The sequence below is a fragment of the Pundamilia nyererei genome, unplaced genomic scaffold, assembly GCF_000239375.1.
Source record: "Pundamilia nyererei isolate P.nyererei 1_Seehausen unplaced genomic scaffold, PunNye1.0 scaffold00026, whole genome shotgun sequence".
Lineage (NCBI taxonomy): Eukaryota > Metazoa > Chordata > Actinopteri > Cichliformes > Cichlidae > Pundamilia > Pundamilia nyererei.
The window spans coordinates 1,179,464-1,202,113 of NW_005187427.1; the positions used below are offsets into that span (position 1 = coordinate 1,179,464).

At 40.1% G+C, this 22,650-nt stretch overlaps 1 protein-coding gene across 3 annotated transcripts in view; it reads right to left on the reverse strand.

Moving 5' to 3' along the window:
- fnip1 (folliculin interacting protein 1) overlaps nucleotides 1-22,650 on the reverse strand; it is a 36,444-nt gene that overhangs the window by 13,421 nt on the left and 373 nt on the right. Inside the window, exons 1-9 of one of the 3 annotated variants that reach the window (XM_013909503.1) lie at nucleotides 13,611-13,816; nucleotides 10,091-10,220; nucleotides 6,326-6,463; nucleotides 5,894-5,994; nucleotides 5,519-5,593; nucleotides 5,271-5,362; nucleotides 4,212-4,295; nucleotides 2,205-2,276; nucleotides 973-1,108 (exon numbers count right to left, since the gene is read on the reverse strand). In XM_013909503.1, the coding sequence (XP_013764957.1) occupies nucleotides 973-1,108; nucleotides 2,205-2,276; nucleotides 4,212-4,295; nucleotides 5,271-5,362; nucleotides 5,519-5,593; nucleotides 5,894-5,994; nucleotides 6,326-6,463; nucleotides 10,091-10,220; nucleotides 13,611-13,621 (839 nt within the window). In that variant the 5' untranslated portion in view covers nucleotides 13,622-13,816. Of the gene's footprint in view, nucleotides 1-972; nucleotides 1,109-2,204; nucleotides 2,277-4,211; nucleotides 4,296-5,270; nucleotides 5,363-5,518; nucleotides 5,594-5,893; nucleotides 5,995-6,325; nucleotides 6,464-10,090; nucleotides 10,221-13,610; nucleotides 13,817-22,650 lie in introns of those variants that run through there. The other 2 variants (XM_013909502.1, XM_013909504.1) reach the window with 2 other exon arrangements.

The window sequence follows — 22,650 nt, forward strand, 5'->3', positions numbered from 1 at the left end:
TGCCCCAAGTTTTACTGATTATTTACAACCCTGTGTCTGTACAAAGGTAGCGCTGGAGCAAAGTGTTTTAACTATATACTCTTATGCATCATTAGTACAGTATAGGTAATTCTATATACTGCCACCAAAAAGGAGGAAAAAAACTTGGAAAACACGAAGAGACTTGGTGGTCCGGGTGAACCAGAGCACAACCAGAGGCTGACAGCTACTTTGATTGCAGCAGACCAATACTGCATCCCGTCTAGTCACAGTGTTGTTACTAACAGCAGCAGTGTGTGCGCGTTTTTCCCAGCTGCCTGCTGAATTCGGAGGAAGTCCTAGTAGGATAAACTTTACAAAAGCCAGACAGGGGCCCTGAATAGGGGTGAAAGACCACTGGGCGCTTGTGATTGGGAGGAGAAACTCTGAGTGTGACTTCTGGGAAAGCTGACTTGTGTATCTGGATTAGAGTGAAACCATATCAATCAGCTGGCAAATCAACAAAACAAATAATTTACTAGTAAATAATTAATTCAGAAACCATTTCTGATCATCTTTTTTCCTTCTAGCTTTTAAGTTTGTTTCTTTTGTTTGTATGTTTTTATAATCGCTAGAATTTTCTGTGGTAATGAATGTAATTATATCCAAGTTGGTCAGAAACATAATTTTGAGCCTTAAACTCTGTGATGGACATTTTCATTTCCTTTAAGTGTTTTATAACTTTACAAATGTTGAAGTGAAATCAAATGAAGTCTCAAATTTTTTAAATATGGAGAAGTCATCAGCTGATACCCTAATGTTTTTGTGTACTTGCTTGCATGTCTGGCAAATGGTTTATGTTTGTTTTTCTACTGCAAAACTGCCCTGCTTTATTTTCTGTTGTGTCTTTCCTCATTTACACAGTTTTTATTGACTGGAATATTTATTTTAATTAATATTTGTTTTGTTTTTGTTTTGTTTTTTTAAACAGATGTATGTCTGCATGCATCTCACCATCGGGGGAAGACGCCGTTTTCTAGGCTGGTTGTTTGACTGCGGAGCCATCGGCGCTGGTAACTGGACGCACAGCTGCTGGTCAAGGACGAGCTCGGGGATGGGAAGGGAGTGATCAACAGGCTGCTCAAGGAAGCTACAATGAAAGATAAGGAAAGGAGTAGGGAACAGACAGAGGGAATGGTTGAGACAGAAGAGTAAAAAAGGCACAAATTAGTCAGACAACAAGTGTGTAGAGTACTCAGTTTCAATGAGACATCATACACAAAAACAGCCAGACAGACTTGAAAACAGTGCTCTCAATCTAAGAGAGAAGGAGAGAAAAAAAAAAAAAAAAAAAGGAAAACTGGTACACCGAAAACAAACAAATGAATCCTCAAACATTCAATCTTTTTTCTTGGTTTCCACAAACGCAGACTGTAGTTACTGAATACCTTTGATATGAGCGCTAATGTCAGCAAGCTTGCTCATAGTCACATGCTGCAGTTGTTTGACAAACTGGCTTTACACCAGGCTTGGCATGATAATGACACTGACACACACACACACACTCTCTCTCTCTACAGGCCTTGATCACAGGGTTATTTACAGCCCTGACAGGACGCACTGATCACTGGTCACATAAACCATTTAGTTGGTGTGTGATATTGTGTGTTTGTTTTAAGAGATAAAGAGAGATAACTGAATGAATGTGTACATCTTGTAAGGAGAAAACTGATAAGAGTGTTGCAGCAGCAAAAAACCCCTCTCCAGCCTAACCACAGTACAGAGGTGGAGAAAGTCAAAAAAAGACGCCGAGTTCTTAAATTAGAAAAGCTAGTATCGAGCGACGATATATTTAACTCTCTGCTTAAACATGGGTCTCGTGCTGAATGTACAATTCTCCTCGTACCAGTCATTCCAATAGGACGTGGTGATGTTTGAAGGGGTGGGGCTAAAGGAGAGCCTGGGAGACAGGGGTCAGTTTCCACAGGACAAACTTTTCCAGACTTCAGAAGCTATGTATTCACCTCAACACCATCTTCCACCATGCTTTTATTTCTTTCTGTGTGGTTTTATGTAGAGTGTAATGACCCAGTATCTTCCTGACATACTCTCAATGTTCTCTGTTCCTTGACCTCTTTAGTCTTGACCAGATTAAATGTAGGCGTAATTCAAAACTCAGCTGTGGGACTGAAAGTGGTGTGAGTGTAGGTCAATCCAGGCTTTGGCGCCTAGTCTCATTAACGTACCAGACCTGGCGATGCCACTGTCCCTCTCGTCGTACAGCCCTCGGCCAGGCATGTCCATAGGGTGACTGTGGCCTGGAGGAAAAACAGGAAAGAGAGAGAAAGGGAAAAGTTAAGGGTGAGAGTGGGTGAAGAGAAAGTAGGGCAGAAAATGGAAATAAGGGAGGATAATAAACAAAAAAATAAAAATTAAAAATAAAATAATGACCTGTGTGAACAAGAAAAATGTTATTAACGAACTGGAGCACCAAACATGTTGAAGATGCTCTTATCGCCACTATGTTAGAGATTTACAATGTTGCATTATAATACACAAGATGCTAATGCTTTTAGATGTGTAACATTAACTCTTGGACTAGCAACCACAAAGCAGAAGAGTTGTTTTTCTTGATTAGAATCAAAATAATGAGTGCAATGAGCCAATACAGCAGAGATGGGGTTGAAATATCTTAAAATAGCCAACGGAGCAGTACTCAGAACTCCATAAAAAAGGCTTTAACCTCCAGCAGGTGCTGAACTACTCTCTGCTGGGGAGTGGGCGCTTCTGATTGATTCTCATGTCATTAGTTAGCAACCTTTGTTTTCCAATTCCAAAAACAGGAAGTGTCACAAGGAAGACAAATAAGGTGAAAAGCACTACTGTTGTAATAGACTGTTACTCAACAGCTCACTCGGTGTCACTATCAACATCATCTGCTGCAGCGCCGACTTCCCTCTACAACAACCCCGTAACACAGATATCACAGAGTGTGTCTGCACTTAATGTCAACATACTGACGGAAAGAAAATAGGAAAAATGAGAGGTGAAACCCACAAACGCAAATGGCTGAAATGATCTCGGTGCTCTTTAATCACTGCAATATTGCATACCAGCGCAAATGCAAGGATGTCCTTAGAAGGATGTGTATGAAAAATATTGCATGCCAAGTAAAACACTTTTTTATAACTCTTACCAGATTACCATGGAAAAAGGTTGCCTAACCCCAAATGGGAAACATGGAGGTAGTGATAACCACTACTGAAGTGTGGCAAAGGTATTGATTGCAATGTAAAATACAGTAATGTTTGGAGATTTGATTTAGATGGTTATACAACTTTCAATACAATCAAGGAAGCATCTGATTGGTCCCAAACTTAATCAGCAGCATATCAAAGATTAACAAAGCCCCCAAACAAGACCTATTCTGTGAGGAACAGCTTCAAGTTGCATATTAAGCGTGTGTGACGGACACAGATGGTAGAAATTCTTCATTATGGCTATTTTACTTTGCACAACAGCCAGGAAGTGAGACTGTTGCTACAATTTCATTGGCGTAAATGAGAAAAGATTTTGAAAGGGGGAAAAAAGAACTTAAAAACAGCCCACTGCACATCAAGCCTAAAAGCATTGCCCAAGTATGACAGGCACTGTCAAAGACAACATGTTAGTAAAAGTATGTGAGTACATAACAGAAACAGGAGGACATGAAACTGTAAAAATAACTAATACTACAGCCACCGACACCAGCGAACCCTCATGCATTCCTGTGTGTTATCCACCTGCAGACATGGGTCAGATAAAGTATATACATGATTTGAGACAGCTTTATGGCTAATGAGTCAAGTTCTTGTTTGTGAGGCTGCAAATGCCTGAAGGAATACACATTCCCTCCACCGTTTCCTAGTTTCCTTGTGGTTTATGTGAAGAAGCAGAGATGAAGCTTAAGGGCATGAGGTGTCTTTGAGTATGGCTCCAAGACGCCTCAATCCTCGTTTAAAGAACTGCCTTTTCATTTACTCAGTGCCACTTGCCTTTAAATTTTTTGCACGTCCTATCTGACCCAAGTTATTTGCAGATGCTTAGTGCCATTGCAAGCTATGTCTCGAATACTATCACTGCTAATGCAAGAATCACTACCCAGGCATGCAGTTGCTGAGAGGCATCCAATGCAACCACCGTTACTTAAACTTCAGTCTACAGATACACATGCAACTGACACACAGCAATCATGGTCAGTTTTGAGCGCCAACCTGAAAAGAAAGAAGCGCTCTTGATGAGGCGTAGCGGGCCCTGTTCAGAGAAGGCCCGTCGAGGGCTGCAGAGCTGAGAAAATCCTGCGCAGCACAAACAAAAACATGGAAAAGAAGAAAGGGAGGAAGGGAAGAAAAAAAAAAAAGGACAAAAAACACGAACCATGATTAGTGAATGGAGGAGGAAATATCACTGCCTCCTATTGTTTGAAAGTCTCATTAGTTACAGGAAATTTTTAGTTTGAAATGAAATAAACAACCAGGCAGACAAGAGAGGTGGCATCGCTCACAGAAAATGCACCATATACGTTTGGTTTTTTTTAAAGCAGGTTTCGTAATTGGTTAGATTTTCAGCTTTGATGTATGTAACTAGATGTCTTTTCTGTGAGGATGACAGAGAATCTGCACAAATTAGAAACTTCGCCAACAGTTCTTCATTTGAGCTTTTTAAAAATCAGGCTTTTATGCTCATCTTTGTAGCAGAAGCATTTCACAGCCTAAGCCTAAATCAGTTGGCTGCACAGACAATGTACTGACCATCAAAAACCAACACTCAAATTTCACCACCTGTAGCACAGTCGGTCATCATAAGGATCAGTGAAGCACGAGAGCACAAATACTAGAATGCCTTAAGTGTTTCATAGAATGGCCGATTCTGTTTACCAACTGAGAAATCTTGCGCCCGTTTAGGGTAGACGTAGCTGTAAAGAAAAGCTGTTGGCAAAGAGCGCCCTGGGAGGCCGCAATGGTGGAGCTTAAAGGTGAAAAACTTCAACTTCCGATAAAATAAATAAGCAACAAAATTCAACACTTTACAGAGTTGAGCCTTTCAAACAAAATGCCATGAAGGTAAAATTATGCATTTGTATATATTTAACAAGTCCAAAAAATGAACAAAAACAAACACATTACATAAAGATATAGAGCAATTTCTCTCTATGATTACATTAAAGAAAAAGTGACTTGGTAATCTACTCATAATTTGTACAGAGGAAGAGAAATGATCACACATGGCACAAAAATAAAAGGTTTGGCACGGCACTAGATTGCCATGGTTACCTATGTTCCCTAGCAGACTGTTGGGCCCAGTGTTTTGATCAGGCTTTAGGGTGTTGTTGTCCTGTCCAATGAACTCCAGGCTGTCCTGTAACCTGTGTGGGACGAACAGAGAAAGCCAGCAGAACATTTATAAGGATTGTTGCCAACAACACTTGTATTGTGGATTGGAGAATACTGGCATATCTTGGTTTATGACAGAGTTCTGCATAGGAGTCACAGCGTGTGTTGATAAGCTTGCAAATGCTTACGTGTTCAGGCTGCCGTACACGCTGCCTCCGGTCCTGGCAGTGAAGACTTTACTCAGCATCAGCTGAGGTGGTGATCTGATATGATGATGGTGCAGGAACAAAGATCATTAGTATATGTGCTTTGTTCATGTTTATGGTTGTGTGTTTCTTCTTCTACCTAATCAATTCACAACTTATTTTCTTCCTGGATCCTATTATCACCTTCACTTGACCTTAAAACTGTTTGGTCTCAGAAAACGTAAGGATCAGATATCCCATAGTTTCAACAAGTTTCTAAAAGTCCCTTTGTTCAGAACTAGAATATTTAATGTTTGCTTTTTTTTTTTAAACTCAGGAAACAGCAGAAAGTCATTCATGCATTCATTTTCTTTTTACCTTATCTGGTGGATTTTAAGTGTAGAGCCTTTGTAGCTCATGGCCACAGAGCCAAACATCATTTCACCCAGCATAACCACATCTGATGAACACCTTGAACCCTGGAAAGGAAAGAAATATTTTGATATTGTAACCTCTAGGCATTAGACACCGACACAATCACATTGTGCAAATTCTTAAGGCATCATAGCAGTTATTCATTTAGCACTTAATATAAACGGGGGAGATTGCACACAATTTACTTCAGCAGTTTGATCTCAAATGATACCAGCAAATCAAAACTTGTGACTGAAACATGCAACAAACTTCAAACTAAATTGAAGAGTGCTCCCCAAGGACCATAAAGTATACAAACACAGTTTACATTTGTGTGTTTATGGATATGTCTTTGTAGAAGAGTACTTCATTTAAACAATCTCAGTCCTGCGTTACCTGGAAGCGGAGGCCTTGCTCCTTGGATTCCTTGGTTTCCGAGGTGCAGGAAGAGGAGCTGTCCAGGGAACTGCTGCTGCCTCCTGTAGGACGAAGCTGGCAGCATTTTCCAAACATCTTCACCTGGGACTCGGCGCTCTGCAAGATAAAAAAAAAATAAAAAATCAAAATATAGAATATTATAGACCCAACTGCCAAGAATGCAGACTTATTTACCTCTACAATTAGTTGTTGATTTTTGTTTTGCAACTTTTCATCCTTGTGACTAATTAAAGACCAAACAAAAAAACAAAAGCAGCATAAATATGAAGCATCTACTGCAAATGACCTACAACCCTGAGCTAAAATCACAAGACAGGAGGGTTGAACATATTTGGCTCTTAATGACATTCATGTAGCAACAAATTGCACATGTGGAAATAGAGACGAGGTCATTAAGATTGTATTGTGGGGTGTTTATCAATTATACAGACCACTATTAACGTAAGCATAAAGAGAGTACATATCCAAGACTGTTCTTCATCCATTTTATACAGAGTTTCAAATTGGACCCTTGACTTCTTACAATCAAAAATCATCATAAGAAGTAAAGCTTTTAGTTGAGAAACATAAATACAGTTAAACTATAGGTCAAAAGCCACAGAAACCCAATCTAGAGGTACTTGTATAAACAGCTAGCTAAAAGCAATGTGATCTCAATCAGCCTGTGTCATGTGCCTTCTTAACTTGGCAGACTATTCAAGAGGAATGCATTAGGGAGGGTGGAAGGGGAGGGAGAGGGTGTGTGTGAGGTTTCTTTTTAGTGACTAGGCTCTGGTAATGGCTCACTTGAAACCACTGTTGCTGACAGTGAAAAAGAGAAGAACACAGAGGGAATATGAGATGCTGTGAGAGAAAAACAGCATGAGAGAAGGAGAGAAGGAAAACAGGCAAAGAAGTAGAAGGACGGTTTGTGCTTCATTACGTAACCCTGCTGCATACATCTTATGTTTTCTTTCACTTATAAAGGTCATTTTGCAGCACAGACACGGTTATGAAGCCACTGCGAACATGCATGTGGCAAACAGGCACACGGATGTGTGTGTGTGTGTCTGCTGCAGTGCAGTGTGAGGTATGTACACAGACTCCGCAAGCATGTGACTGCCAGTCATATGACTCTTCGAAAACTCGTGACTGAGCAGCACTGCAATCATTCCCTCCCTCCCTCCCCCTTCCACTCTCCACTCCCTCAACTGCTCTAACTTCATCCCTCTCCATTTTCTGCAGCTTTTTTCCTCTCCTTTGAAAATCTATTTCTATATCAGAACAAGTGCCGTCTTCCATTTTTTCCTCTCCATTTTCTTGCAGTTTCCTCTTCCCCACTATCTCCCCTCTTTCTCTTCATTCCTGACTCTTGCTGACCCCATCACATATATCTCCCCTTGTCCAGCTTCTCTTGCTTGGTCCCTTGTTTCTCTATTAGTCATTCTGTTTTTCTGTGCTTTGCAGCTGTAATCTCTTCTCAAAAATAAATTCATCCGAATTGCCAAAAACCTGTCATGTGAGAAAAGAGCAACTGGCAAAGGCCTAATGCTGCAGAATGCACCAAAAATATTGACTCAAACCCAAGCAACAAACACATAATGCAGTAAGCAGGGTCGGTGCAGTATCTATGTACTCACTGCAAACAAATGTCACTCTGCAAGACATGTAAACATACACACAACATAACTCTTGCTTTTGTTACTGTATACAGTACGTGGCCCAGGTCCAATTTAAATGCAACGCTTCAATAAGTTGAGGTGAATGAGTTCAGGAAGTTAAGCAAATATACCATCCTAATTTCAATGTCAGGTGGCCATATAGCAAAGCAGGAAGTGAACGTGTGCCTGCAATATGTCAAACTAGATATGATAATGAGATAAGTGGATGAGTCATGCAAGAGAAGGTATGGCAAAGCAGAGGAAACCTGGTCAGCAGACAAAGAAACAAACCTAAGGGGAAGCAAAACACAGTCCTAAAATATGGAGGCAACAGAAGAGATAGTAAAATGAGAGGAGAAAGAACGGGGAAGTGTATAATGAGAAGTCAAAAGACATGAAAGACAGGAGGAAGGGAGGCAGGGTATATTATGGAGGACAACAAGGACCAAAAGAAAGACAGCTGAGGTACAGAGAAAGATTAGGCAGGTTAAGACAGATGTGTGAAGCAATGGTAGAGAAAAGTCATTTTCTCATATGCAAGAGCAAGTGAGAACAGGTGAACGTGATAACAGCAATAGATGATCCAGTGAGATTTGATATTAAAACAATCTTTAAATGCCAGTAAGTGCACGTATATATATCATCTGACTGCAGCTAACAGTTGTAAAGATAGAGAGTGACTTATAAATATATATAAAACTGTTACACGGATAATGTAGAAGACAAAAACAACCAGATTATTTTAGAAAAAGCAGAGGACGCTAATGAGGCCATCACAGTGATATAGATTAAAAGGAGGCAGCTAGAGAAGGCAGAGATGACACATTTAGGTAAATAAATTAAAATGCTTGAAACAAAATAAGATAAATACAAAGGAAAGGGAGGAGGAAAAAAAAACAACAACAGAAAACTGAGTGACATGGCTGTCATGTGAGGATGAAAGAATGCTGCTTACACATGGGCTGTCAGCTGACGCGATTATTATTATTAGTGGAGATAACAGCACCAGAACAAACCGGTCAGGGCCAGAAAGGAACAAACAGCAGCAGTATAAAAATATTAGTTATGTTACAAAGAAATAAAAAGGGTAAAAGCAGTGACTGTGACCAACTCAAAAATATACCCAAAGCTGGTAGTTATATGGCATAAGTTAGTTAGTTTCCATCTTCAAGTCTCACTAGATGGGTGTGCTGGCAATTAAGTCTAAATCTAGGCTTAGTGACACAAACAAAGACACTTCCTGTTTGAAGAGTTTTCAGGTAATAATGGCCTTTGTGGCATTCTTGCCCTAGAATGCTGACTATAAGAGTACTTATAAGTATTCATTCAGCAGGTTTTTTGTGAAAAAGAAATTCCTTATCTTAAACAAAAAGACAAACTCACAAACAGCCCAACCAGGTGCACTCCCTGTCTTTTAACTTTCTGTGGGGAAGTGAGGTGTAGTACAGGTTAAGGAGCAGCTAGTGTCCTCTGGACTTTGTGAATCAGGCACATGACTTTCTGTATGTCACGGCAGCGTGACTGGTTTCTGTTTTGCGCCTGCCTATGTCTCACTGCTTTTATCTTTCTTCATCTACAATAACTTTCTTTGAGCTTTCGAGGTCAAAGTTTAAGGTCTTAAAAAAAAGTTAGTAGTTGTAAATACATCAATTTTTACAAAGATTTTAGACTTTGCAACAGCGTCTGTAGCTATTTTAGTGCATCATTTGTTCCCGTGGGAACCTCTTTGTTTATTTATTTTTTGTTTTAAAATCAGCAATTAGGAAATGTCCCAAATGTCTGCAGCTCACAAGCACATACCCATATGGAAAAGATATATATAAATCTTATAAAGTTTTTATCTGTCTTGTATGAAACTTGTATGAAAAGCATACAAGAGTGAAAACACATAAGATCCCTTGAAAAATTATATAATGAAACTTGTATGTTTTGTATACTTACTAAAAACATATGATTTACTCATGAAAGTGGCCACTTTCATGAGTAAATCATATATGTTTTTACTATTTCTTTTCCATATGGGTAAAGACGAAGGGGGAAACGAAAACAACAACAACAACAACAAAAACGACATACGACTTACAGTAATGGGGGTTTCCTCCGTAGCCCTTTTTTTGGCGGCGGAGTCAAACAGGACATTTCTGCCACGCCTCTCGCAGTCCTGGTACACTATCAGCCTGATCTGACTGGGCTCCAACTGGGGAAGTGGCCAGCTAAATGGGAGGAATAATGGACAGAGAAAAGTGGGATCACATGGGAGTGAATTAACACACACACACACACACACACACACACACACCTTTTACATATCTGATGGTTTATGGGCCATATCCAAGAAACCTGTACATTAATAACAACATCATAATGTGGTAACAAAATACCTTCTGAAACAATCTGGCGCAGAAACTAATACGCAGAGCAAAAACATAACTTTGTGGATTATAAAATCAAAATCACATACACATACAAGATGCAGTCCTGCTCTAATGTTTTGAATTACAAACATAGGAGACATTACAGCATTACTGTAAAGGTTGCAAAGAACATTTGCAGTAATGCAACTTGAACATTGGCATTGTGGATCCTAAGCATATCTTTGAAGCTGATGTTTTGGAGTTGTACTTGAGTTTGTTGCAAAGCAAAATTCTCATTTGCAGAAAACTGGAAGAGCTCAGTGCATAAGAGAAAATGTAAATCTGACATGCTTTCAACCTTGTAATAAGCACAGTTTAAGCCGTCACTCATCCCACAGCTATGGCAGAGCCAGCGTTCTCCATGCCACAGCTGTCATTCACCCATGTCATACCAGAGTCAATAGGGAGACACAAAGTGTGCCATGAGAACGTACTACCAGTCTAACCCTAACGGATTCATGGTGTACCTAGCTAGAAAGAAGTCACCCAAGACAGTCATGTAACTGGATTAAAGAAAGCAAACACATTAACAATATAATACAAAGTATGCCTTTTCTTTCCAGTACGTACCTTCACAGATGCACATGTAACTAATCAGCCTGTGTGACCACTTTGCAATTCAACCAGATGACTTGATTTGTCATTGACAAGTAGCTAAGCCATCATCCACTGCCAGAATTACAGCATGATTAAAAAACTGTGAGCACAAATACAACTTTTGGCTTTCTTTAAATGAAAAGTCATTTTCACAAATGCAAATTCTTAAGATCATTACAATACACAAATAGTTAATAAGACTTTGAGCCACATTGGAAATATAGAGTATCTGTAAACTGCTGTGAAATTTCATGCCAGTACTCTTCTTCTGGCAGGAATCGCTGGACCGCTGTTAAGTAACAGTTAAGCCATTTACAGGGAGCCAGAGCTCCATGGTTGTTGCTAAGTAACCTGTGGTTTCACTCAGCTCATCTCATTAATGATGGCCATCTCAGGTAATACTTGAAGGATGATGTTGTATATTTACAACTCACTGTGACTAATAGCTGCCATTCATTAGGCTCCCAGAATCCTCATGTGCTTTTGGGGAAACTCGGCCCCCTGGTTGATTTAGTGACAGCTATAAAGATGACAGGATATTGGATCGACTGAATGATGGTAGGGGATTTCCTTTCTGATCTGAAGGATAGATGGGTCAGGCAGATGGGCACAGAGCTTGACCTAAATATAGCCTTTTATTGAGGAGCAGGGAGTGTCCCTAAACACAAGTGTTCATAGTAAATGGGCTGACGGGGAGGGGTGGAAAAAGAACTGTTAAGTCCATCAATCTTGCCATCAAAATAGCACACACACATTCAAAAGCAGGGTTCCATTTTTGTAGGAAGTGAACTTCAATGGGGCAGGGAATACCTGTGTTGTCATGCATGGTGATGTGTCCAAGAGAAAAGGTCTATGCCTTGCATGTGAGCTACTATTTACCAAACACTAATGTCAAAATATGACCAGCATTCTGACAGGCTAACTTATTCAGTCCTGCAGAGTAGCAAGAGGAGGGGGTTTTATGATGCAGCCTTAGTGTTAACTTGTCAAACCAAAGTCATGTGGTGCTTTGAGAAGTAGAAATACAGGAGGGAGACCATGCCCAGAGCCATATGGTCGGCACTAAACAATGAAATGCATCGCCAGCATTCAGCATTTTTTTTTAACGATATGATTTTATCTAAGGCTGCAATGACTCACTGGGTAACTCGGAAAACTCAATTATTTAAAAAAGCCCTTAAAGTAAAAATAATTTGCTTTGATCCTTCCAAGTACTCAAGAAAGGGGAACTCCCATCCAATGCTATTTGTTTTACACAGCGAAAAACTAAAGGTAAGCTACAGAAATTAAAATAAAACATGCAGATGAACTGTTTACTTGGTCTGAGAGACAGCGCTTAAATTAGGCAGCCTGATGAAGGCTGTCGGCAGCCACCCAAATTTATATTCCAGCAATACCTGGAACAACATGGGTACGACATTTACAAAATAAGATGACGTGCTGTTTACAGATCAACCCAGAATGAATCTGCATAATTTGACGCCAGGCTCAGTGCTCCCTTTGTTTTAAGAATAACAGTGAAGAAGACAAGAGAAGCAAAGAAAAAAATAAAATAAAGATAGGACAGAAAGCAAAAAGATGTAAAAAGGCCAAATCTTTTTTATAAGCACCGGCAAAAAAACAAAACAAAGAATAAACTCAAAAGAGGAGATAAGAAACAGCTAAAGACCAAAGATGCACTTAACAATAAGAGCAGGCATGAAAGACAAAGAACAAAAGCCAAACAGATCACAATAAGAAAACAGACCTAGAAAAAATCCAGAAATCTGAAGAGATAAAGAAAGATATCTGACATAGAAAAAAAAAACAACAACAACAAACAGAAAAAAACAAAACCCAACACTGAGCGAAAGACAAGGAAAATTAGTGCAAAGGAGGAAGTACCCCATCAGTGAGCTTGTGACAGTCACAGCACTGACAGAGGAGAGAGGGGAGTCATTCATAAAAGCAGCACATGACTTCATGACTGTTACATGCTTGTACTGCTGTGACCGCAATTGTCTGAACCAAAAGTGACTCAAATTCTGAGCACCACAGGTGTAAAAAGGTTTCATTTCCTTGAGCAACCTGTTGATAGAAAAAAAAAAAATCCCCAAAAAACATTCCACCCATGAATGTTTTCTGCATGTTTCATTAAAAAAAACAACAACAAAGAAAACTAAACAAAACAAGATGGAAACAATCAGGATGTAAAATGAGTGAATCACCTTCTTTTGTGGCAACAGTTATCAATTTGACATTACATAGATATAAAACAGAAACTCCACCCAAATACTTGAGCAGTGTTTTTTCCCCTCACCCAAAAAGCAACAGGCATGCTTCACCACAAACTCAGTAATCTATATTATGTAACTTGACCTCAACAGATAGAATCAATCTTGTTCAATGCCACTGAGGCTGACAGTTAAAAAGCGACTGCCTTTCTTACGGTCTTGCTTGTAACAGCCAGCTGGCACATTGTAGCTCCCAACACTCGGGCAGAAAACAAACCTAAGGGTAACAGCACAAGCATTGTACACAAACCTCCTTTAACGAACACCACCGTGCCCACTTGGATGCATAAAGGCCAGGTTAAACATTACCGACTCCTACCTGGGCATCATTGCGAGTCTGCCAGTCTTTCCCCAGCCCTCTCCCCTCTCTCTATTCCTCTCTTGCTTCTCCTCTCCAAGTCAAACCAGGTTCTAAGAATAGCGGTGAACTAAATTCACACAACAACATGAGACTATCAGGTGATCGCAGGAACACTGTGTGTGCTGGACAGTACCGAGGCGGCAACAGCACTGAGTCTGGACCGCTGACAGCCAGAAAGCGCTGTGATAAGAGAGTGACAGTAGGGACTTGTTCGTCTGTTGTTTCTGAATCCCGCTCTTTTTTTTCCTCTCTCCCTTATTCATCAGCTTTCTCTTTCTTTCTCCAATTAATTTAAACATGCATTTTTTTCTCTTGTAGAACAAACTGCATATAAAAAACATTTGGGGTAAGAAAGAGCATAAAGCTGCCAAATCTTGTCAATGAAGTTCCCCACAACTTGAACTTCAGAGAAATGGACCAGTTTATTTAGGCTGCTCACAACCTAAAAATGGTCACCGTCCCATTCTTAAATACTAAACTACATTCCTTGTCACATATTCTCCACTCATATTAACTTGATATAACTGCAACGCTGACGCAAAACCTTCCACGGCTGTTCCGTGGAAGGTGTAAAGTGATAAAGGTCAAAACGTGGCAGCCTTGTTACCTAGACTGTACTGAATCAAACATCAGCCTATACTGACCTCGAAGAGCCATAGCTTTCTCGCTCTCTCATGCCACTAGAGTGTGAGTGTGAGTGTGTGTGTGTGTGTGTGTGTGTGTGTGTGTGTGTGTGTGTGTGTGTGTGTGTGTGTGTGTGTGTGTGTTCGAGACAGAGAGACAGTTACATAAACATCCCCTCTGCCTAAGCTGTGTGACGTTCTTCCGGCTGTGTGTGACAGAGGGTTCCGATAGGTGCAGCAGCTTGTGTTTTAAAAAGACATTTCTGCAGCCAGCAACCACAAGAGGGTCAACAGTGTCATAAAACTGGACAATTCCTACAATGAAAAACAAAACAAATTAAAAAAAACTTCCCCATCATACAGCATTTTGCCATTTAACTGAAAGCCCAAGTTCAAGTTAGTTGGAATTTCACTGCATGTGCTTGAATCCTGATGACTAATTTACTTGTCATTTAAAAACTCATCTAAAAGTAAGAAAATGCTCAGGAAACTTAAAATCGATCACAATCTGATAGCCCAGGTAGAACTTACAAATATGGCATGTGAACTCAAAATTAACATTAAATTACGAGCTGAAATGTGTAGCATAACATGACATCATACACACACACACACACACACACACACAATTGTTCAGTGTAGCTAATGTTAGCAGAGGCAGCCTTCCTTCCTTAATGTGGTTACACACTGGTTCTGTGTGGTTATAGGTTTACTCGAAGACTGCGGACACACAACCATTAATTTTCTACATGAACGTAAGGCACGACTGCTCTTGTTCATTCAGCTTTCATCTGCTTCCACCTCACTTTTTTTTTCCCTTTTCTTTTTTTTTTTTACAGCTTCCCATCAGAGGGCCGTCTGTGGAGGCTACAGCACTGGGTAATATTGGATGGTGTCATAGCATGTTAAAATCAACAGGTGCTTAACTGTCTTGAAAAGGCAGCTACACTGAACATACTGCACACTATTTGCTGAAAATCCCTGCTTGAAATTTTAGAGCACAAAGTGCATTTTGGCAAATATTGAACAGAAACAGGGAAGTAAAGCAGCAACATATGACCAAAGTCAGGCGTAAAGACTGAAACCGCTGACCCTAAGGTTGTGTGTAATAGCAAGCAAACCACACCAAGAAGAATCTAGATAAAGTAGAGAGAGCTTTCCATGTGGGAAGCCTGCTCAGTGATGACTTTAGAGATCATTACACAGGAGTACTACTGAAGTCATGTATCAATATGCATGTACTGACAGCATAGGAAAGCTGTATATAGCTCCTAACACAGCTCATGCACCTTCACAAACCCCCTGATGTAAAACATGTATGAGTACCAGCTGCACCGCTAGTTGTGAGCTATAGGTCATTCTGTGCCATAGTGCTACTTTCCAGCATGGCACATAGGCAATACAAAAAACTATAAATACATAAATCACTATGTGACCCTGAAACGCAGTTAACACATCTAATCTTTCAGACATATCTAAGCTTTCATCAGCTCATATTGTATACATATGTTCTCAGAAACTCAGACAAGTGCTAATACTTCCCAAGAAGTAGAAGATACTTCTGCCTAGTTGTCAAATTTGAAACCTTCCCTGCAGGAATTGGTGTATCTGTGAAATGGTATACAGTCTGAAAATGAACAAACAACAGAAACAACACTCCTCTGCTGCTGGAGAAAGCCAACAGAAACCTCCATGGGAAAAATGTTCATTAATCAACTGATTAAGGTAAACAAGTTGTTTATTCATTATTAAATAATTAATCTACTGAAAATAATCTGAGGGTCCAAGTTTTTTTTTTATGAGGGGAGGGGAACTACCGTCACAATACAGTGAACGTATTGTCACACCTGCTCTGAAAACACCTGACTACCTGCATATCAGCTAGTTTCTGTGCTGATTATGTAGCATTGAGGACTTCTGCATTCCAGCAGTCACATGATACTGAGAGCATTTCTGGAACACCCTGAGATGACGGTTCACACCTACAATATAGACACACAGAGACTAGCTGATTAAAGTAGGCAGATATAATAGATAATCAATTAGCTGTAAACACCATATCTGAATAAAAGGTCACAAGTAAAGCAAAAAGTAGCCCAGTCTAAGTGTATTCTCTGACAACACTCGTGTTTTATGTGGAAGGTTTAGCCAGTGGGAACACTTTTTTTTTTTTTTTTTTTTTTTAAATTTACTTCTAACTTTTCTTACTATACACATCCTCTGCATTTATCTTTACCCAGTGAGGTTGTGTACACTCTGGATTAACTCTGTGTGACAACTTCTGAATCAGCAACACATGACAGAAAATGAGTGACAGCTGAGTTGGGAGTATCGAGTGTATGACTATTTCTCACAAATAATCACATGAACGGAACATCAAGCTGAAGAGTACTGGTGGAAGTCACGTAGAAATCGGGGTAAACGGTCAGTGCTGCACATGTAAATCAAATTCTAATAAGCAAAAAAAAGATCATATGATCGAGAGATTCAGTTTCGCCTCAAAAAGCAAATATCATTTCACTGCATCAAAACACCTCCCTCACCATGCTTTGTCATTTCTTCCTTTCAACACTCTTCTCATTTAGAGATTGAATGTAGGCTAATTAGTTAATATGAATTTTCTGATTTTCAAAATTCCAATAAATTAGTCCCACAGCTTCGTATCTGAGAATATTCAGTCTCATCAATACCTTTGCTATGTGGTGCTAAGTTACTGATTTATTTTAATTCACTTATGACGTCAATGGCAGTGAATGAGTTAAATATACATTTAGGATAAATTACAAAAAAAAAAAAAAATGTTTATCCAAATAAAAAAAGAATTTCAATACCCAAAAATGTGTCTCTGCATCAGCCCCAAGTATCCAGTGTAAAAAAAAAAAAAAAAACAAATGTAATTTTCTCTGATCTTCTCAGGTACATCTGTAATGTATTGGTATGGTCACATGCAAACTTGCTATACAGTAGAAATGTCAAACAACAAATCAGTCATAGAAAATAAACTAATAACTCCTCTCATCACTGTACCATGCAAATAACATAGGGAATTCCTTAATGCATATACGCCACAGGATAAGCAGGCCTAGCTAAATGTAAAGTTATCATCCTAGCATTCATTTGGAAATGTCAGTGACTTGGTAACCAGAAACCATAAAAGCCTTATCTTCAAGCAACCACAGACAAAACAACTACTGGTGACGCAATTTGAGCAAGCATTATATAAAACTTTGAGGCTAGGGGTACCAGCGAGGCGATTACCAATGACAACAAAGGATAGTGTTGATTGACATACGACAGAGAACCAAAGACATTAGAGGGTTACCTAAGCATGTGGAGCCTTGAATGTCCATTAGAGACAAGCTGTTAACTATAAACTACAGCCGACAAGAACTGCTTTCAGTATGGACACTCCTTTAGGTCCTTAAACTGAGTATGAGCTTCACATGGCAGACAGCCGATTGATCCATACAGTGTTTGCAGGGAGGTCGCATGTTCTGGACACACGAAGGCCAATTAAAACTCCTAATTCAACCTGTGGTTTGAGTTATCACATTCTAACTGGTAAATTATGTTTCTTCTCTTCGATCCGTGGGTTACCATGGATCATCTGCCTCCATCTCACCCTCTCCGTTGCATCCTCTTCTGTCACACCAACCATCTGAATGTCCCCCTTTAATATATGTATCCACAAGGCTCCTCTGTGGTCTTCTTCTTTTCAACCTGCTGGGCCCCTCCATCTTGATCATCCTTTGTCTAATATTTCCACTACCCGCCCTCTGCATATTCCTTCCATCTGAAACTTGCCTCTCTACCTTTGCCTCCAGTACATCTTTAATAGCCCTGCTTAGATTTCACGGCTGAACCTGCTAGGATACTAAAGGTAATATAGAACAGCTATTTCACTGCCAAAAACATTTTGATACAACCTCTGGCGCTATAATTTTCATTCTGGTAGCACATGTAGACATAATTACACTGTGCTTAAATAGTAGAATAGACACTGACCCTTTGGCTCACAGAGTGTAATAGAAATTTAATATCAAGCTAAAGGGCACATTCTGAAAAGTTTGTGACGAATACAAACGCGTTTGCGCACCGCTGTAAAGTGTGTGATGCCCCTGCAACTTTAACATCAAATTATATCCTTACTATGACCCTGCAGTTCTGAGAAGCCTGAGTGTGGCCACTTGAAATAGCCCCGATAGGAACCCGATGACAGCCGCTGTCTTTACAGAACCTTGGCACGCTTGCAGCATTCACACAAGCATGCACCGAGGGAAGAAAGCAGCCCTGCAAAATAAAGCTATAACATTCACAGTAATCCATGTCAGTTTACCGACAGTGAGTGCTTAAAAAGAAAGTAATCAAACAGAGAGCAGAGCAGAACAAGCATACATAAAAACGCTGTGATGGGTTTTTCATTTTAGAGTCAAGCTGGGAATTTTTTAAGATAGTGATGCGATAAAAGGGTTGAGACAGTACGAGTGATCACATGTTGATTCATAACTTTAGATAAACAGCAACAGGATAAAAGAGAAGAGAGCATTACTTAAAAAAAAAACAAAGTGTGCATCTTCATCAACACTTGCAAAATGCTTAGGTTTTTTTTGCCAGCGACTTTGGTAACCATGTGATCACTCAACAAACATGACAGCCTGAGATTGATGAAAGCCTCACATGACACACCGAGTTATGAAAGTACGCAATGGAGGAAGGACGCCTTGCCAATCAGGAACCTGAGACACGACTTCTCCCAAACTATAAATAAAACATTTTTAAAGATAAATTCCACGGTATGAGAAACAAAAAAAAAAAAAAAAAAAGTAGTACTCCAGCAAATGCAACGTCATGCATTTTCACAGGCTGTAATGAATAAGCTTGTCAAACATGATTTACTAAATCTACAATACACTGTACTAATTTAATTTATTTTAAATTCACCAAAGTTTTATTATATTTTCTAGACTTGTAACCATTTTATATCAACTTGAAAAGGAAACAGGTGAGTCCTAGTTTACCATAGAAAAAGTTTAATTCCACGAATCTATATATTAAACAGAAAACGTCAAACTTGAGTAAATCTGCTTTTACTCTCTTACTCGTATATTGTCTGTTAGTGCAGGTCATGTAGGAAGTTTCCTCAGCAGGCTGCCAGGACAAGCAGTTTGGGTGTGAGTGGGAGGACAAAGCTACTGGCTAATGATCAGGTCTCAGACTGGCTACAGGATGAGCCAAAGGCTTTTGGTGTAATGTACAGTATGCCGTCCCCAGTCAGGTGCCGCAGCCAGGGAAACAGGAGTCTTTTTAGGCTTTCCTCTCAGGGTCAGCCAAACTACTGCCCTCTATGGTATTCTGGAGGGCACAGTGGAGTGGTGTGGCAGTGCATGGTGTCGGTGATGCAGTATGCAGGCCAGAGGTTTGCAAAACAGGAAAGACTTCATCTCTTCTGGATATTAAAAAATATAGACTGGAAAATGCCAATAATAAGCCTGATGTACAATCTAAAAAAAAAGCTATTTCTGGTGTCACATTGGGCTTGCTTATTCCCCCCCCAACCTGTCAGAGGTTTTTAAGGTCATTTTCTTTTAACGTCTTGATTGAAATTGACTGCAGCATCCTACCCAGCCAAATTTATTCATGGTATAATTCTCACACAGTGCTTTTTAAAAAAATACTTCAGAATAGGGCTGGGCCATATCATACTGTTCACAGTAATACCGGTGTAATGTTGGGCAACGATACGAAAATGAAATATTGCGATAGAATAAGGGTAAAACGCGCATGCGCAGTGCCTTTGTTTACATACGCACATGGCGGCGACACAGAATGAGAAGAGCGAAAGGGGATCGTTAAATGAAACGGATGAACCAGGTTTGTAAAAATGCTGCAACTTCAGTGGTGTGGAACTGGTTTGGCTTTCATCCGTCAGATACACAACAAAGCACTATTTTTGGTAAGAGCATGCTAGCGGGCCGTCGTTATTACCGTGTTATTTGGAAAATACGGCACACTTAAAATCAATCCTTTGATTTTTCTGAAAATCGACAGATTATAATCCCGTGTGTATGTATGAATTCTGGTTGTGTTTACTGACCTCGAAACGATTTTATGTGGTACATGGCGCTCGAAAATCTGTCAAATGTTTCAGTACGACTTTGCTAAGCTACAAAGCCGCACTGCTCGATGGATTGTCGGAGCATTACGGCTATCGTAGGCAGGCGCCTCGCGGAGTGATACGTACTGTGCTTCAACATAATATTACGTATTGTGTGTGTATAACCTCTTTTTAAGTTTTGTGGATATTAAACATGGTCATGCTGAGGATATGTCAGCCAATTTCCACTGGAAATGCCTTTTGGTTAAACTGTCAGCGAGGAATTTGCATTTGCACTGTTAATTTTTTATATAACTTTAATGCACTTAAAAAAGCTGCCTGTTTAAGTGAAAATACGTTGATTTTTTGGGGGTTTTTTGCACTAATAAAGTTGAGGAGTTGTAAAGTATTTTGTCTAGTGTCAATTATATCGTCAGTTATATCGTTATCGCAAATTTTCAAATGTATATCGTGATAAATTTTTTGGTCATATCGCCCTGCTCTACTTCAGAATACTGTTAACGTCATCATTTCTGCAGGCCACCTCTGCCAGTAGACTGCAGTCACGTTATATTCTCTGTTCTGTCCATCTTTTAATTTTGCATGCTCAGTTGCTAACCACTTCATCCTCCAACTTATTTGTTCCACCCTGTCCCATTAGATTCCCCTCCCTTAGACCCTCAACTCAGTGTTTTTTTAATTCCTTTTAACCATTTTTCTTTTATGCAGAAACTCCTAATGCTGCATCTTAGCCTATTCTTGCTACCACACAAGTGTTCCTCTCCAACCATGTCTCCACGCAGTTCTGTCCTCTCTAGAGCATTTCATGCTTGATGAATGGGAAGCTTATGCCAGAGGTATGAAGAGCACAGCTGACCACTGAGCTAACAGAAAAGCCTGCTGCCTGCCTGTTTGCTCTGGGATTGATGCCAGTCAGCCCCCGCCCCTCCACGCACACACACACACAGATTGCATTTATATCACTGGGTGCAGGGCACCTTTATGACAGTGGAACGTGCTCTGGCTCAGGCATGGACCAAAGTGCAAGCAGCACCACAAGGAGATGCGCTTTCAGGTAAATATCTTCCCCATGAGTGACAAGGTGGGAGAAACATTGTGCAATGCCAGTGTATTTAAAGCTTTAGAGCACGTTTTTCCAATGGTGGCAGACCTGACCCTGAGTGTGTGAGAGAAAATACACAGGGAGACTGCAAATCAACTCCCATTCAGCTCAATGATTCATTGCCATGTCAGGCTGAATGTAACCTTAGAGTTCTTATGCAGCTTACATCGGTTTTGTACTCCATACATAAATAAAACTTTGTTTTAAGATTATGATTGGAAACATTATATATGCTAAGGACGCCCAGTTGCAAGCCTGAAAGTATTGGGCAACATGTCGCCGCAATACTGCGTTAACTTGCCTTTAATTTTTAAAATACATGACCAGATCTTTATAGGGTAAATATCAAAGAGCACTGGTGTTTGGAAATGATAAATGTTTTCTATAGCTACATGGGAAATGACATGATTATCTGCTTTAGTGGATGTGGAACACAAGCAACGCGTGCAGGAAATATTATAATCACTACAAGCCATCTTGCATTTGTTCTAAGCATCGGTGTTCTAAGTAAACTCCAGCCACTTGTCTATTTAACATCACTGCAATGTTAGGTGATATTCAGACGCCATGTAGCGCTATTTCAGTAAAATTAACACTGTGCATCAACAGTCTACCGACACAGCAGCACGGTATGGGATGCGTCAGCGGCCGAATGAAGCGATCACATGTGCTTCCATTAAGAGCCCACGGTGTCCTGCTCTGTTGTCTGGTGGAGAGTACAGTAACAGAGGCAAAGTCGAGGGATGCTACTTCTAATTAGCTCCAAGTTATCAGGATCCAGCCAAAGATAAGCTACAAAAGAGCGCGACAATACTGTCACGTGCGTTTTTTCTTGCCACAATGCTGTTACCACAGAAACAAAGGGGAAAGAGGAGGGGGGGAGCAAGGGAGAGACAAAGAGAAAGCGAGATACTTCTACTGTAACTTGCAAGCACCATTTGACTATCTTCGGGATGACAATAAAGCGTTTTTCACTTATAAGCTGACATAAACAATTACTTATATGAGCAAAAAAGTGATGGTTAACAAGCTGAGTCAAGTCCCACCAAGACAGCGCGTGCAGCAGCCTCGCTAACGTCCAACAGCTAGCATTAGCATGTAGCTAACCGCACCAACAAGGCACAACACGTCTCTCACGTCACTCTACACTTTTCCAAC